The sequence below is a fragment of the Sinohyriopsis cumingii genome, chromosome 2, assembly GCF_028554795.1.
Source record: "Sinohyriopsis cumingii isolate HCF-2022 chromosome 2, ASM2855479v2, whole genome shotgun sequence".
Lineage (NCBI taxonomy): Eukaryota > Metazoa > Mollusca > Bivalvia > Unionida > Unionidae > Sinohyriopsis > Sinohyriopsis cumingii.
In genome coordinates, this window is record NC_142962.1 from 104180346 (window position 1) to 104198340 (window position 17995).

The following is a 17995-nucleotide window of genomic DNA, read 5'->3' on the forward strand; positions in this document are numbered from 1 at the left end:
TTGAACACGTACGTCTGGGGTGGGGAAAGGCAAGTGAAAGTGGTTTTACATTAACTAACTCCACACATTTTTGTTACATATGTCTGATAACTGGCAAGTGTGATCACTGAGATATGTGTCCATGCAAATCAGATGGGATTTTTGGATGGGGCTGCTGGGTGATGCCCCAATGGTATACAGTTGTGGCCCCTTAATCTTGACGTTTTTTTTTTTTAGATCCCAGCAGATATATTTAAGCTTACTTGACATAAAAAGAGAAATTCATATATGCTACTGACATTAGTCCCAGGGTCTGTCTTTATCTCTGGGACTCATGCTCTTACCATCAATTTAAGCTACGGAGACTCCTAACCTTCATCTTTACACACCTTCTCAATGGGTCATTTAAGCATACAATAATAAATTGGGGTGCATATACAACAGTTGCAAAAGTAACAGCATCTATTGTACATTTACTTTGATTAATGCCAAAAAAAATTCTGTGCAATCATTTTCTTTGTGTGTGGATGAAAAAATAGGAAACAAAGCTCAGGGTAAATATTTAATGAGAAAACAAAATTCTGCAAAATGTACAATAACATAAATAAATAATAAATAAACAAACTCACTTGTTTTTGGGCTAATAAATTATGCAACAAAGAAACGTTAAGAAATTGTACTGCATCCATTATAGTTACTTAAAAATAATATGGCCATGGTTTGAAATAATATTCTTGTTTTTCTAGATGCCTACATATAATGCCCATATAGGATGCACCTAACCATCCAGCAAACCTATGTAAGCTTTGACAACAATGACTTTATTATACAAGAACAATAATAATGACATGACAAAGAAAATTTTATTCCATCTGCAAAATGGTTTTGTTTTTGGATCTTTTCATTTGGACTTTTAGTTCTGTTTTAAAAAATTACATTATTTACCCATCCAGATTGACTGCAAACCATTCAATCGCATACTGGTAGATTTCTTCAGAAATCTAAGCATGGTAAATCTTTACCAATCAGAACAAAAACAATAAATTTTGATGTAATGTTAGACAAAAGAGATTGTCTCTAATCTTGCTATTATCTATTAATGCTTATGGACAGTGCAGTCCATTAAGGAACATTACACTGTTTACTAAGTCAAGGATGGATACAATTACAGTACAACAACTATCTGGTTATGGTTTGAATGGTTTGCATACATACATACATACATGCATACATACACTAACAGGGCACAAATGAGATAAAACAATAAGACAATATACTTTTCTGTATGAAAGTAAAGGTTATATAATTAACTCATAACAACTCTTTATTCATTTTTTTTGGTTAAATCGTTTCTATTAAAATATGCCTAAAAGGTATTTTCAATGCCCAACCCATACACACCAGATTTAGCTGATGAAAGTCACAGATTCTGACCTGGCAAATACAGCCAGCATCTGAAGCATAGTTCATACATCAGTAATTACCTTAATTATCCATTACTGCTGATGCCTCAAATTAAAACCATGAAATCCAATCATCTAATTCCTATACTCTTTCCCATGTGCACTACAGTTAGTATGTTAAGGATAGCGTATCACAATATACAAAGTATAATCAATAATATGGAATGTTTACCATTGAATAAACATATTTATTGCAACTTTGAACAACACTTAATAGAAGTGACCTTCTGTTTAGGCTATGATATATAAAACATGGAAAAAATCTGTGATGTCATGGCTAAACACACACACACACATTTTAGTAAAGCACAAAATGTAGCTGACATTACTCTACTTTGGTTTTAATAATGTAATACTAAGATGCATCCAATTATAAAGTTTCATAATTCCAAAAAAAAACCATTGCCCAATAAAAATGATCTTTAAAACAAAACATTTCAAGACACTCACTCAAGCATGAAATATAGGTTACATAAATCTGTTTGCAATAAGGTGTCATACTTATCAAGATGCACCACATTGTTATGATCCTAGGAAGGACAGTATGCATAAAATGTACAAAAACTAATGTGTGATGCCAACAACAAAAATTTTAACCAGGCCTGTAATAGGTCATCATGCGCTTCTTTTGTTCTCTTTACTAATAGAGATGCACATCATCAATTTGATGGTTAAAGCATGAACAGTGTCTCAGAAATAAACATCCAATACAAAATTTATGCCAAGTCAGTGAAGTGTAAAATATGGGCTATTAAAAGACCTACTTCTACAAAGATGGAACAGTACTTGTCAAGATACACTGACTTGCCCTGTTTCATGATTCTACATCAGATAAGATGTCCACAGCATGTTAAAACATTTTGGCCACAAGCTCAACTCAAAAACTTAGCATAAATAAGTACAATATGAAATGTAGTTTACAAGGACCTTTTTGCATGAGTGTGGTAATAACAGATATGTATATGATTGTCTAGTTTAATGATTTGAAATGTTCAAACACAAAATTTAACCAGCAAGTGAAACATATTGATCAATGTAACCCATATCTGAAATGTGGGTGTGAATGCCAAAAAAGTTATGTGGTCATGAGCTAAACACAAAATTTAACCAGCTAGTGAAACATATGGTTCAATGTGACCTATATTTGTAATGTGGGTGTAGTGCTTATGCATCACCTGACCATGTTTCAAGGTTCCAGGTATATGTATTCAGGATGCAAAAAAGTTATGTGGTCATGAGCTAAATACAAAAACTTAACCTAATCCAGTAAAATGTGAAATGTAACTCATAGTGACCTTCTTTTGTTTTATGTGTGTGCTACTAATGGAAATACATCGTCATCCAGTTTGACGATTCTCTAGCATAAACATGCTTGTGAAATAAACTTAAAACACCAAACATTGAAGCATGAACTGCAGATCACAGTGACCTACCTTAGTAATGAGGTTTTAGCGCTTATCAAACTGCATCCTCTCATCATGTTTCACTATTCCTGGCATAATATTATGTATACAGGGGAAACAACCTGAGTTAAATACCAAAACTTAACCAAAAGTGTACAGGTTAGCCCCCTTAATACCCTTCCCAGGTAGTAAGTGCTAGGAATCCTACTCCCCACAGTTGCTTGGGACCTAGAAGGGAAGGAAACAAAATGGTTGAGATGCAGTGATGATGTATACATGTATATGTATTTGCTTTCATATGTGAAGCTGCCGATAACAACATTGGTTGACACCCAGGGTAATACAATAGCCCTCCTCAACTTTGCAAATGAAAGGCAGTTAGTTAACATCATCTTTAATCAACTACTAAAATAATTAAAATAACTTTCCAAAACATTTTGTTGTTCAAAGGCATGTCTTTTGTAATCTCATTTAAATTTTTAAATATTAAAACCACAGTATTTTGGCATGGTCAGAGTTTATATAGCCCTAAGCATTAAACTAATGATATTTATTAGGGACAAATTGATCAATAGTATAATGGTCCCACAATGTCATGAATCAAGCCATTACAAATAACAGTACTAAAAATTCACAAATCAATCAAAAGGATATATACATACATAGAACTACATGTTCTAACAAAACATTTCAAATGAACTAGTAGATCTTCTACCATTAGGAACATGGAAAAATCATCATTGACCTTAATGATGTCAAAATTAACTTATTCGAATTATGGACTGGAACTCTTAAGGTGGTTAATATATTGATAAATACTACCATTAAACTGGAATGAAAAAAAAAAAATTTTGGTACAAGCTCATCTTGCATGTACTTATGAAGACTTTTATCCATAACCACCAAATTTACAATCAAATTAAACATTACAATGGGTTCTGTTGGGACAGAGGAATGATTAATATGGTGTATTGCATCATGGGTCTCATGCCGCATTGCAGAATGGATTATATTGTTCATTGTAGAATGGATCCTATTGAATAATGCAGAATGAGTCCTGTTGTGCAGTTTATATGGCAATTTTACTTTTAAGGCCCTTTTAGCTGACCTGGCTATAAAGTAGCTTGAACTTATAGTAAGGTCACTGTCCATCCAATAACGACTTATTACCATTCTAGAGAATATAATCCAATTTTGATGAAACTTCAAAATAAACTTATATCATCAAGATCTTGTGTGAATTTAATAATGAGTGAGATACATGCATATTAATGAAGTGATCTTGGTTCTGATTGGTTAACCGTATTAACACCCTGGAGGCCATATTTCTGATCCAATATTGATGAAACTTAGAATACTGGATTAAATCATTGAGATCTTGGAAAGTCTCATATGGAACAGGTTAGATCAATGTTCTAATGATTATCTTGCATCTGAGTGTCTGAGTTTATTACCACTCAGTAGGTCATAAATCTCATCTGATTTTGATCAAATTTAGAATGTATGCTTGTATCATCATTATCTCACACAGTCTGGTAATGAGTGAGATCAACACTTATTAATGAAGTATTTTCACATCCAATTGGCTAAGCTTGTCAACACTGTAATGACAATTTGCAGTCAGAACTTTTTATCAATGTTCATAAATAGTTTTATATCATGAACATATCAAATGAGTTTATGGGCAAAATCTACACATTTTATGAGGTAGTATTGAATCTGATTGGCTGAATCTCTTATCATACTAGGGAATAGATTTATACAGGATTTTGCTCAAACTTCGTAAAGAAGATTATTTCATGATGGTCTTAAGTAGGTTCTGTAACAAGTGAGATCTGCATGGGGGCATTTTAACAAGGTGATGGTGCATCTGATTGGCTGAACATGTTATTTCTATAGAGACTGAATTTCTTATCAGATTTCTAAAAAAAAGCCTATAAGTAGGTTTATATCAACCAGACCTAGATAAGTCAATTGTGAGCTAGAGTTGCAAAATAATTATACCTTTATATTTGGAAAAAGCCTATGCAGGTCATAATGAAATAGGAAAAATCAATCTGATATAAAAAGGTTGGGATTATGTTCTTACAATACCACAGACGCCAGCATAGCGAAACAGGCAACTGCTTTCCTAAGTTATGTAAATCATGTGAGCAGTATTAGGCACACTTGGGTCTCTTGTTTTTATTAGGATCTTTTTTTGCTGAAACAAAATTGGTTTCATCTGTCTTAAGCATGTCTATAACTCAAATAGCAACACTTTAAAATATGTATTGATATGATATTGTGATTACTCAACCCTTAATGTTGTTTTTGTTTGGTTTATTCACAACACAACACTATTACATTTACATTATGATCTAACTTAAATTACAAACTTGTGAATAGGGACAGAAAACACGAAAATTAAAAATTCAAATCAATATGTTCTGATGTAATATGTCCAGCAAAGTAATAATTAGCAACAAATACATAAATGTTTTTTTTTTTTAAAATGGTACATAGTAATTGCACATTCACTGACAGACAAAATGTTGCTCCATCAATGTAAAGAAAATTTAATCCCAAATACTGGTTATTGGAATATAATAAAATATGGATGTGAAACTTGGTCCATTTTATATTTTTATGGCAAAGAATTCTGAAAAGATTAATTAAAACTCACAGTTTGCATTAAATTATTACAATAAAGCATTGCATTAAAATCTTACATAAAGAACCATTAAAGCTCAAAGTTTGCATTCAAATTATCATAATAAAGCACAAAATTTAATATACTGATATTTACTGTTGGAAAACTTGTGAAGTGTAAAATTAATGTGCTATGTTGAATTGTAATTGAAATATTTCAGCATTATATTGAATAATTAAAGTAATATGCATATTAATGCAGACTGATAATTACTACATGTACATTACATCCATTTCAGAATAATAAAACTATGTATAAATATATCACAGGATCAAGAACGGGTGTTAGAACATAATATTATTAACTTAAAATCAAGTATTAATTTCAGCAATTAAATTTAAAGTGGAGCAGCAGTGGCTCAGTGGGTAAATGGGGATTTCAACAAGAAATAAAAGTAACAGTGTCTCTTGTTAATTGGGGACTTCAATAAGAAATAAAAGTAACAGTGTCTCTGGTTAATTGGGGACTTCAATAAGAAATAAAAGTAACAGTGACTCTGGTTAAATGGGGATTTCAATAAGAAATAAAAGCAACAGTGATTCTGTGGTTAAATGGGGAATTCAATAAGAAATAAAAGTAACAGTGACTCTGGTTAAATGGGGATTTCAATAAGAAATAAAAGTAACAGTGTCTCTGGTTAATTGGGGATTTCAATAAGAAATAAAAGTAACAGTGTCTCTGGTTAATTGGGGATTTCAATAAGAAATAAAAGCAACAGTGTCTCTGGTTAATTGGGGATTTCAATAAGAAATAAAAGCAACAGTGATTCTGTGGTTAAATGGGGATTTCAATAAGAAATAAAAGCAGCAGTGACACAGTGCTTAAAAAACAGTGGCGGATCAATAAGAAATAATAGCAGCAGGCTAAGTTGGAAAAATAGCAGGTGTATAAGCACTGAGTAAGACTGCCTTTTCTTAATGAAAACTGACATATGTTTGAAAATGCTTTCTTGTATACTACAGAATTCCATTTAAAATTAATATTTATCAATCATATCACTGGGGTTATTCCTGTGCATGATTTTATGGGTTCCATCTTATTAAAAAGGAAAAATATTTTATGATGCAGAATCATGAGGATAACTAATACTGAATCTGATATTGAACCACTCCAATACGTCCCTAGTTCTTGAAATTAAATCCATATCTTTAAATTGCTGACTGGATAAAAATAAACAAAATGTAAAATTAAAGTCTTGAAAGAAATCATAAGTTGCCAGGTGACAGAATAATACAGAAAATAAACAAGCCTTAGATTTTAAAATAAAACACAAACTACTGGGTAAAATCAAGAATAAGTACAATCAATTTAAGAAAATTATATATTATGGTATGGGAAACCCCCTAGGTAGAAGATGCTAACCTATTTATAATACAGTTTATGTGCAGAAAATGTTACATATTATAAATAAATTAAAAATTTGTTTCTGAAAGAATTGTAGAAACTATACTCACTTTCAGTAAATGTTTAATATATGTCACAATATGTGTGATGGATTCATGTTGTATTTTACATTCATCATGTACTTCTATCTGCTGTAGTTAGGTCAAACCATAAACAAAATGTTTGACATGTCAATCACAATAAATATGCATATTACTTAGTTTCATGCCATCTCATTCACATTGCATAATTTACTAAACTCTGATAATCTGTTACAAACCAAAATTTGAATTATTATTCAGCTAAAAGTCAAGTGCGTGCCTTTCTCACCTAATTATTTACAGGTGATCTCAACTGTTGATCAAGATCAATCAGGTGTGAAAGGAAAGAGAATGAACATGTATGGTTCTCTTTGACATTGAATGGCATATTAAGCATGTGCTTGTAATGATAACATTAAAAAAAACAAGCATGTTCAAGGCTTAGACCGATCCTCATTGGTAGAAAGATGATGCTAATCTTAATTGGATGAATCATGTCTGACAAAATAGTGTATTCTATCAGCTTTAGAATGAAACATTCGTAAATTGTGGAATTGCAGGCAGCAATTCTTGTACAAATATATTGTGGAAAATCACCAGCTACCACCTTCTATTAAAACCTTTGGGTTAATGCATTAAGTTCATGATCAGCCGGGTGAGGGTTTGATTCCCACCTTCGGATCAGCCTGGATTGGTTACTGTGGTTTGCCCTTTTCTCTACTTGCCTCAGTATCATATGTCGTTTAAAGTATTGCTATTCCATAAACCACAAGCCAAACTTACTTTAAAGCAGAGAAAATAAAACGATCTGAAATAATGGGGTTTTCTTTGTTGTAAAGATTTTAATGGAAGTTTATGTTTTGAAAAAATTTATACTTAGTACAACTATTTAAAGAAAATGAAAACTGGAAGAAGAAAAAAACACTGAACAAATTACAAATAATCATCTAAACGTTAGCAGAACAGATCCAGAAAATGTCATCTATGTTAAAAGTGACCTGTGCAGGGATGATGGCATCATTGAATACATTTAAGATATTTGCTTGTACATGTACTGAGTAAATAACAAATATATTTCATACAGTGGGTGGAAAACTTTGTATTTTCATGAGTGCTGAAACCACAAATGAAAATATTTCTGTAATATGTCGACTACTCACTCAGAACAAGAATTTATATTTTCTTTTTAACTTATGCTCAATGATAGTGGCTGGCAATATTATAACAGAATGAGGTAAAAGATTCTTACAGTATCACATATGATAATGTTAGTGGTTTACCATTCATGTTCTGCTGTGTTTTGTGTATATTTACAGCAGTGGTTCCCAAAGTGTGTGGTACTGCCCTCTGGGGGGAGTTGGGAATACCGGGGGGGGGGGCACTAATGCTTAATAATGCTTTGTACAGGGTAAGGTAGGAGGCACTGAGTTTGGGAACCACTGATTTAAACCAAAAATATCAGTAGTAACATAATTATCTTTCATAATTCAAGCCAAAAAGCAAACAAACAACAAATTTAAAGAATCAGAAAAAGGAGCAATTCGTATGATTCGAACCTGATGCTCTTGCATGAGACAGTCATACTTAACATCTGACTAAGCAAACAAGAAATGGGGGTTCAAATTTTTGTTCATAATGTTAACTATAGGTGCAATGATATGCCCAAAACTGTGTTGCGATATATTGTGATATACCAAACAATATTTCAATAAGTAGTGCATTACAGTAACACTTAATGAAAACAATAAAATAATTACTATAACATTACCACTTGAAAAATACAACATCTTTAAGTGATGTTACCTTATAAGACATCAAATGGTAGTCAAATGAACATAAAAAATTAACATAACAATGAAACAAGTCTACAAACACATGAAAGCAGTCAAATTATTAGCAAATAAATATCTCACTTCCATTTCTGTGTTTTAAAATTCCCAAACTGCACCTTTTGCTTTTTTGTTGTGAACAATTTCACACTCCATTTTTTTAAAGGATTTTTTTTTCTTCTGAAAATTAAAATTCAGGTCTACACCCCTGTCAACTAACTTGAAAAATGATATCTAATCAATACATGGAGACAAGAAACGGAAGTTAATGTGATATAGGCATTTTCATCGGACTGACCATGTATTTCACATGGAAAATATCAGATGCAGCTGCTGTTTGTTTAAATGTTTTCCTCTCTCTTTATATTCTCTAAAGCTAAAATATCAACCATAACAGCAATGCTGCATTCTATGTTGTATGTATATTCTGGGCATTGGATACAAAAACAAATTATTTTAGAGGAATTGATGTATTCATGAACACAGACTCTTGAGTACTGTTTATTTAGTGTCATTACAAACTGGACATAAATATCTGTGGTTAAGTAAAATTTATAAATGAATATTTGTAACTGGAAAAATAGCCCTGGTCTTGACTTGCAATCCCCCAATTAAACTTTGCCAGAATAATGGTACTTTGTGCCCCATTTTACATTCCCTTGCAATCTTGTACTAAGCGTGGACCTTGGCAAAAAAGAAAATATGGTTCTTGACTTAAATTGGAAAAATTATGTGGTATACCTAGATTTGTTGGATGAAAGCAAGATCATGAAAAAATCATGCTAAAGAAAACCATACTGTGGTATGTATTGCCAGAACAGCAAACAGCAATAAGCCGATACATCATTGCACCCCTAATGTTAGAGATGTCTTTTGACAGCAGTGAAAGAAATATTTCTTCATATTTCACTAAAATGAATTATCAACATTATATTTATTAGAAAATCCAGTCATTCATGGCCTAGCATAAATAAAAGGTATTATTTACCAATTTTTTTTACCAGTATCTAGGTTTCGAAATAATGACATCGAAGAACTAAAGATAGATTTCAACATATATAATCAATCAAGATAAAATGCATCTGTATAATTCAATCATGCACATTCTGTATAAACCTATCATCTTTGGTAACATACTTAACCATTAAAACAAAGTATTTTGATAATATTACATCCATATTTTATATAAAATTTCTACATTAATCTGTAATTGGGCTGACAAAGATAACAAATATTCAACTTTACCAGGAATGCAATATCTTTAAATCTTAGGTTCAAGCAATTATTTATTCCTGTTCTTGTCTAACAGACAAGCTATTTTTCTCTTTCCAAGAAAAAAACCCCAATAAATTAAATAAATTTTCAAATTAGCTTCTGTGTGATTGTAAACTGAAAGCATTAATTTTGGCAACATAAAACAACACTAAAGCTAGAATAACTGATCCAGTACGGACTGGTCCTAGAATCAATGCTCTTGTGCCGTATGCTTTGGGAAACTCATTTAAAGCCATGTATATGCTGACTGTGACAAGAGCAAATAAAGGGAGATAAATGTGTCTAATTTGACAAAAAAGACTGCTAGCTGCCAATGAAGATCTGCAGAAGTGTAGAAGATATCCCAGAAACATCAGTAGAGGTATATTGAATGTAAGCAGCTGAAAAAGTGAGAATAAAGAATCAAGGTTGACTACAAATCTTATTTTCACTGGACACAATAATAAAGTGAAGTCCTAAAATAATGCTGCATTGTGGCATTAAAGACAATGCATTGAAAACTATTAGATACCAACCTAAAGAAAAAACTAACCATGAATACCTTGACTGTAAAGGAAGTCTTGATCTTTTTTGTTCAGTTTAAACATCAAATCATTTCTGTCAACAACATTTATTTTTACTGACAAAATATAGGTCCACAAAAATTAAGGCAAAATTAATGGTGCAGAAACAAAACAAAGCAAAGAAACATGGATGGGGACAATGTTTATCAATAAAAAAAGTTTAATAAACTTCTGAAGAGATATAAATTTAACCTTATACCAATGTTACCAAACATTTTGTTTTGGCATTATGGAGGTCAACAACGTTTTTGGTAAATACATACAATGCATTTGTTTTCGAAGATTTTACTATATTTTTCTGGGACATAACACTATGGCTTATACTCCTGTGAAAACTGCATAGAGGTTTTAAAAAAATATATTTTGCCTATCTTTACACAAGCATTGCTTCACATTTTAAGTTACCTTTAAATTCATATGCATCTTTCTTTTCCTACAAATTACACAATGTAAGTTTCATCAAAAACGAAATAAAACCTTCGTAACAAAAGATGAATTACTCAAATCATGGAATCATTCTAATAACGATTTGATCAGCACTAGCGTTAAGTGTTCATACGCACACAACCTGAAAAACTGAAACAAGTAGTTTTGGCTGGTGGTACATGTACATTTAAACTTCTGATGCTTTATTAGACTTCTAAAACATCATAGTAATTTGCTTTAGGCAGGTGATGTTTACCAAAGACCTACCTGAAAGACTCCATAAAGATATGTCACACAGGTAGGAATGTAGGAGCTCTTCACTATCAAGCCCCATATGAACACAAGTCCTGTATGTCCCTCTAACAACTCACCAACAAACCAAGGACCTGGAAATGTACATGCTGAGCATTAAAATAAAGCAACTTCTTTCAAGTCTTTATGTTTTGCAAAGATTGTGAAATTTGTTCAGCTGATATTAGTGAACAAAAGACTCTCAAAGGGGCTGACGCTGGAAAACAATTTCCAGGAATTCAAGATCAGACCAATTTGCCTTTTTAATTGCTGAGTGTTGATATCTTTGATATACATGATCAATAAGATTTTTTCAAATTGTCATCTGTGACAGACATATTGGGTGTAAGATCAGGAATAATCTCATTTAAGGCAAACACCGAGTTTTGGTGAAAACCCTGTGCCAATATCACCATCCATTTAGAAGGAATAGCATTAAGAATTTCAAGATGGCGCTAGGATATAAAATTGGTACCATTTGCATTTATGACCAATTGGATATAACAAAGTATTTGGGTTAAAACCTACACTGACATGATCAGTAATAGCAATAAAAAGATTTTCAAGATGGCCACGATGGTGTCACATTGGAAAATATATCAGCATTATTTTATTTGGGACCTACTAGACAGCTGAAAAAAGTCTTCAAGTAAAATTAAATGGTGATATGACTTTTTGATAAAAGGGTATAGTGGTAACAAGATTTTCAAGATGCCTGCCATGGTGGCCATATCTGATGTCAGATCAGTACTATTTTCATTTAGGACCAACAAGATTTTATCATTAATCTTCTGGTTAAAATCCTATACTGATATGATGTTCTTTTCAGGAGGAGTAGCTATAACAAGATTTTCAAGATAGTTATCATGGTGGTCATATTGGATGAATGACATGGCTTTTTATTTTTATTTGTTTGTCTTACTATAATTAAACAGTAACACTACTTGACCAATGGTTTATGGTCTTGACTTTGGCATGTCAAAAGATGTAATTTGTACAGAATAAGAAAACATCAACTGGCTTCTGAATTCATTTTAAAATGCTTTGAGGTGCTTTTTTTATACAGCAAATGACTTAATAACAGAGATTCATTAACAATACTGTTTCAAGATTATGTGCTGTAAAGATCATTGTCCATTTTTTTTGCTGATAAAGATAGCACTCAAAGTAGATCCACAATTAACAAAACAATATCTCTTTCAAAACAAGATGAGCAAAGGCTTTTCTGTATCATTAAACTTTGGAATTTTTTCTTTTATATCTCTCATTTCATTTATTAATTCTTCAGCTAACAAATTATCCAAGGTTAACAAATATTTTTGTTTTTAATATTATATTTACATATTAGACTACATTAAACAGATACTTAGCAAACAATCATTTCATATCTAAATTATCCATCAGTATTTTTCCAAAGTCATTTGAGATGTGAAATTGTCTTCTTGCTTCAGCTGATGATTCTTTTATTTATTTATTCTGTTTCATTACTTGATGCTGCAGTTAAAAACTAACCCCAAGTTAACAAATATTTATGTTATTCACATATACTTAGCAAATAATATATTGGTTGTTTTACATACTTAAATCATATATTTTCAGAAGTCTTTTGAAACATGAATGTCTACTTCTTAACTCAAATAGTGATTATTTTATTTCTTAAATCTCCTGCATCATTATCTGATGCCTCAATTAAAAATGTACCAAATTACTCACAATTTTATAACATAAATTTAGCAAAGAATACTTCGATCATTGAAAGTATCTCAATAGTACAATGGTAGTTTTCAATGCCATTTGAATCATGAACTTCTCTGCTTGAATCAATTATAACACATCAAAAACATGATATTATAAATTGTATAAAAAAAATTAACAGAACAATGTCTTCCTTATTGATGATTTTAATCTATTATTTTGTTTTTACAAGATTCCATAATATTTGTTATTTTTTCTGCAAACTTAAATCTTTTAAGAATAACTTGTTTGTTGTAAAATGCAAAGGATTTGAGAAAACATATATAAAGTTGTATGTATGAAATATTTTGATATATTTATTTATGATTTTATGCACAGATGGTGCATGACAAATTAGATGGTAGAAACAATTATAAGAATTATGGTACATCACTGCCTCACAGAGCAGTAGAAGCCAGAGGTCACTTGATTCTAAAGACATTAACTGGCACTGCTCATCTTGTTTCATACCCTACATAAGCAAATAAAAATATGCCACTAATTAGGATAAGGAGTAAACTATCAATATTGCTTTACATGATAATAATTAATTAGGCACTATAATTGCTATAGAAACCAACGATTAATGTTCAGATCATATTGAGCTTTGTAACTGTGCTGATTCTTTGTTAGTAAAAGAGTCTTACAAATTCTTTGGCACTTAAGAAAATTTTTAGAGACCTTTTTGGGGTAGTCATGGATCAACAGATATACTCATAGTACAACTTTAACAGCATTCGAAAATACAACTGCAAACTGTACTGACCCAAGTCTAGCATCGCATAATGCAATGGCAGATATGGGTCCATGCAGTTTGATAGGAGTAATTAGAAGAACAAAAAACAACATAGATCCTGATCTGCAGGTGCATTATGATACGGCATATCAGGATATATTTAATACAATTTTAGTCAACTTATAGGTGTGTATATACAATATATAATATAATTAAGAAGTAATGTAAAAATACATTATGTGGTTACAATGTTTAGTATGGAATGAAACAAAAAAAAAAGAAACAAGACCTGTTAATAGGATGAAAACATTAAACAATTTAATTGTATCTTCATATGAAACAAGATTTAAAAAATGTTGATGGCTAAAATGTTGTGGTAGCATGCAAGTATCCTACTGGGATGAAACTGTATTTGTACCTGAAATAAAAATACCCAAACAAAAATGAGGGCTATTTAATAAGTATTGTATACAGAATCTAGAAATGTGGTCAGCAGGTACAAATACCCACAGTAATTTAGCAATAACTGAAGAAACCTTGGTTAACATTGCAAGGTCAAATTTCTTCATCCATCACAGTAAATGACTCAAGCCAAATTTTAACTGAAAATAGTGACAATATGACTTCACCTATATCTTCTTGATATTAAGCTATTACGTATTTCAACACTGTTGAGTGACAAGTTAATAAGGCCACAAAACAAATGTAATACTATGTACCTCCTTCATTGAGAAACATTGGTTGGGGTAAGGGTGGGGTGTTTGCTAAAAAAGATTAATCTGCCATATTCAAGAAATTTTATTTAATAAAAAACAGGATCTAAGTTTGGAAGAAAATCACATACCTAAAGCTATGTAGGCCGCAAACAACACAAGTGGGTAGAAGAGACCTCCAACTTGAGAGACAAGCCATATTCTGTAGACCCACTGATTGAAACAACTAGACAGCAGGCCAATAGGAAACCACCTATCTGAAAGAGTTACAAAATATTTGTTTAGCGCATTTTAATAAGAATAGGGTAAATCTATTTGATTTTAAAATACAAGAATAAACCTTGATACATAATTGTCCTTAATTTCCTACAATCTGCACATATAGAAAACATTTTTTAATATTAAAATGCGCACTGCAACATTTCATGTATTGGATAGATGGCATGCAGATGGTGACCTCATGGATGCTATGGTTCCTCTGTAAGGACACTTACAACAATGTTTAGTCAAGTTAGAGTACATTCATATATATTTACAAATGTTTCTATTATATAAAGAGAATTTATACATATTAACTTTCTAAGTAACACAATATTTTTAATTAAAATATTCCATGAAAACATGCCATGACCAAAACCTATAGCACTTTTACTGGCAAATACTGCAATTTTACATTTTTACTTGGTTGCAATTAAACAAAGGCTTTATTGTATTTCTGCAACACTGATTATTCACAAACAAAATTTTGTTGGCATCAACATTTGTTGTATCATAGTATAATACAATTAAATTTAAAACATATATGCCTAAACTAAAGCTTTTTCATGGTTACAGTATGTAATACATTTACACAAGGCTGAAAATCATAGCTAAAGTTATCTATATTAAATGCTTTCAAAACAATTACAATGTAAAAAGTAAGACAATACTGGACAAACCATATTTTTCTTTCAACATAAAGTTAGGTAAAACGCAAAATGCTGATTTAGGACAAGTTCACGCTTCTTTTAGACTTTTAGACTCCTCAACCTAGAAATCTTATTTTTCTCATGAAAGTATCTTATATACATATTTGTGTGTTTTCACTGATGCTAATTTTTATTGTTAGTTGATGTGTCAGATTCACTTAACTTGCTGGTGTCTTATTTTACCCAAATTTGTATAAGTATGTAACTCAATATGTAAAAATAAATTTGATACTGACTGAATTTGTCTCTAAATTTCAATTTAGAATTTACCACTAAATCACAGAGGTTTTATTTTTATCAACTTTTCTCTGTATATTACCTGTCATATAGAAGAAGGTTTTGATATTGCTGCACTTCCGTAGTGATGTAAGGACTAGAATGTACACTAATGAGAGACAGTAGAATATAACTTTCAGCTGTAACAGAAGAAAAAATATATGCACAAACATAATCCAGACAATATTTTTTTCAAACTTTGATAGAACACTTGTAACTTAGTCGCAGAAAAATGATCAAACTGTACAAAGAACATTTTTAATAGATTCAGATATAACAGTTTGGAATACTTGATGATTATGAACATTTGCAAAGTAGGACTCCTATTGAATAAACCTCTTAAATGTTACAAATATATTACTATGAAGTAGAATGATATGTTTACTAGAGTGTGGGAAAGGAACAAGATGACATACAGTGGTCCCTGACTATACAGTCCATCTGTATACCAATGCCCCTCTTAATACTGTTTATTGTTGTTATCTGAAATAGTATTGTCATATATGATTGTAATTCAATATGTATCAACACATACTGTTACCTAGCATTACATGTAACAACTATCAGCTTGATTTGCAGTGCCCCCACATTTTCTTATAATAAATAACATGTTCTTAAAGTTGTTTTGTTTTTAAAACATAAGAGAAGGATCATGTATTTATGGTCTGATAAGAAAAGAAAATTTGCAAAGATAAGTAATTACCAGCTTTCACAGCTGAATGATGTTGATGCACAAACATGGATGCACTGGGAGGATACTCCTGGTGTAGAGCCCCACTAACTGGGCAACCATCTTTTTTAAAAACTGTCCCACATTTATTTGATGTAAATTTATGCTGAAACTGTAGTCCCACCTTTCATTGTTAGTCCATATCTATGGCTGATGCATCCGAATGGCCAGATTTATTGTCCCTCAAGAATGTCTAGTGCTCTTGAAGCATCTACAGACTACTGCTAACAATGAACTATTTCACTATTTTTCTTGTGTATGTAGCCAAAGTGGATTACAAACAATACAATTCACCTGCTTATTGGGCATAAGATCTCATTGAGGCTTATTTCATAGCGACTGACCATCAGCCTTTGCTAAACCACATATAAGACTACTAAAGTGTCATTTTTCTTAATACGATGTAAGGATTTTAATAATAAAGATAGTGCTGCAACCAGCCTAGCTAATTGAGAGTATGGGTTACAATACCTTTATAGATGAATTTATATCAATATGAACTGTAATATGGTAGTATCCCAAAGCATATTGATATACAGATATATCAGTATATCACTACCCTCACATAAAATGGGTTTGTTATGGATCCTATGTTTGAACTTTATTCACTGCTGCTTGAATAATTTTACTTAGTATGAATTGTCTACTGATAATCAATGATAATATGATTTGACATAATTAAAAACCTCATTTATGTGTTTATATGCAGTATTATGCCACATCCTTGTTGGAACATCCCTCAGTATAAGGTACCCTCATTATAATAGTTGTCACTTTTAGGACTCCAATGAATAGCATTATACAGAGGATTGAGTTGTGCTTGCTTGGTAACATGTCAGTTTGCACATAAGCAGTGAATATAAAAAAGATAAAAACACCAGGAACAGAACATGAGGATAAAAGATGGCTCTAATGCAGCTTAATCATTGTTCTTTGTTTTTCCCATCTTGATTATGTCACGTTCACAGCTGTAATAATGAAAACAGGGAATGTTTTCTTGACCTAGATTTTAAAACCAATTAGAAAATTCTACCTAAGTGTTGTGACTTGAGGTCAAATCAAATACAGTCAATAACTGGTTGACAGCCAGCATGTTGCATCATGACTACCAAAGAAATCAATGAAAACAACTTATCTGTTGTTCAACAGCTTTTGGTCATGAAATCATCAGTATTAAGTGTGACAAAGATGTGCAAGCTGAAATTGAACAATTCAGATTTCAAAAATGGAATGCAGAAAATGCAGTGTGAATCTTCAGTCTTTACAGGTGAAGATTCTGCAGTTGGTACAATATTTAATCACAACTCCAAGTATTCTAGAGGGAGATTACAGCTATGTGAATTGTCAATTTTTAATACTTTATTCCTTTTTGAAGTCTATCAAACAGTTTTTAAGCTGTCTGGTAAACATAAATGGTTGTTTCGTACATCTAGACTGTGCGTTGAACAAGTACAAAATCCGCTGATAAACCACCTGCTATATAACCATTTCAA

At 31.5% G+C, this 17995-nt stretch overlaps 1 protein-coding gene across 1 annotated transcript in view; it reads right to left on the bottom strand.

The window, feature by feature from the left end:
- Positions 1 to 528: 528 nt before the first annotated feature.
- LOC149805530 (transmembrane protein 62-like) overlaps positions 529 to 17995 on the bottom strand; it is a 41891-nt gene continuing 24424 nt past the window's right edge. The window contains 4 exon segments of the mRNA XM_089950135.1: positions 529 to 10445; positions 11322 to 11440; positions 14660 to 14785; positions 15816 to 15912. Coding sequence (XP_089806261.1) covers positions 10158 to 10445; positions 11322 to 11440; positions 14660 to 14785; positions 15816 to 15912 — 630 coding nt within the window. The 3' untranslated portion in view covers positions 529 to 10157.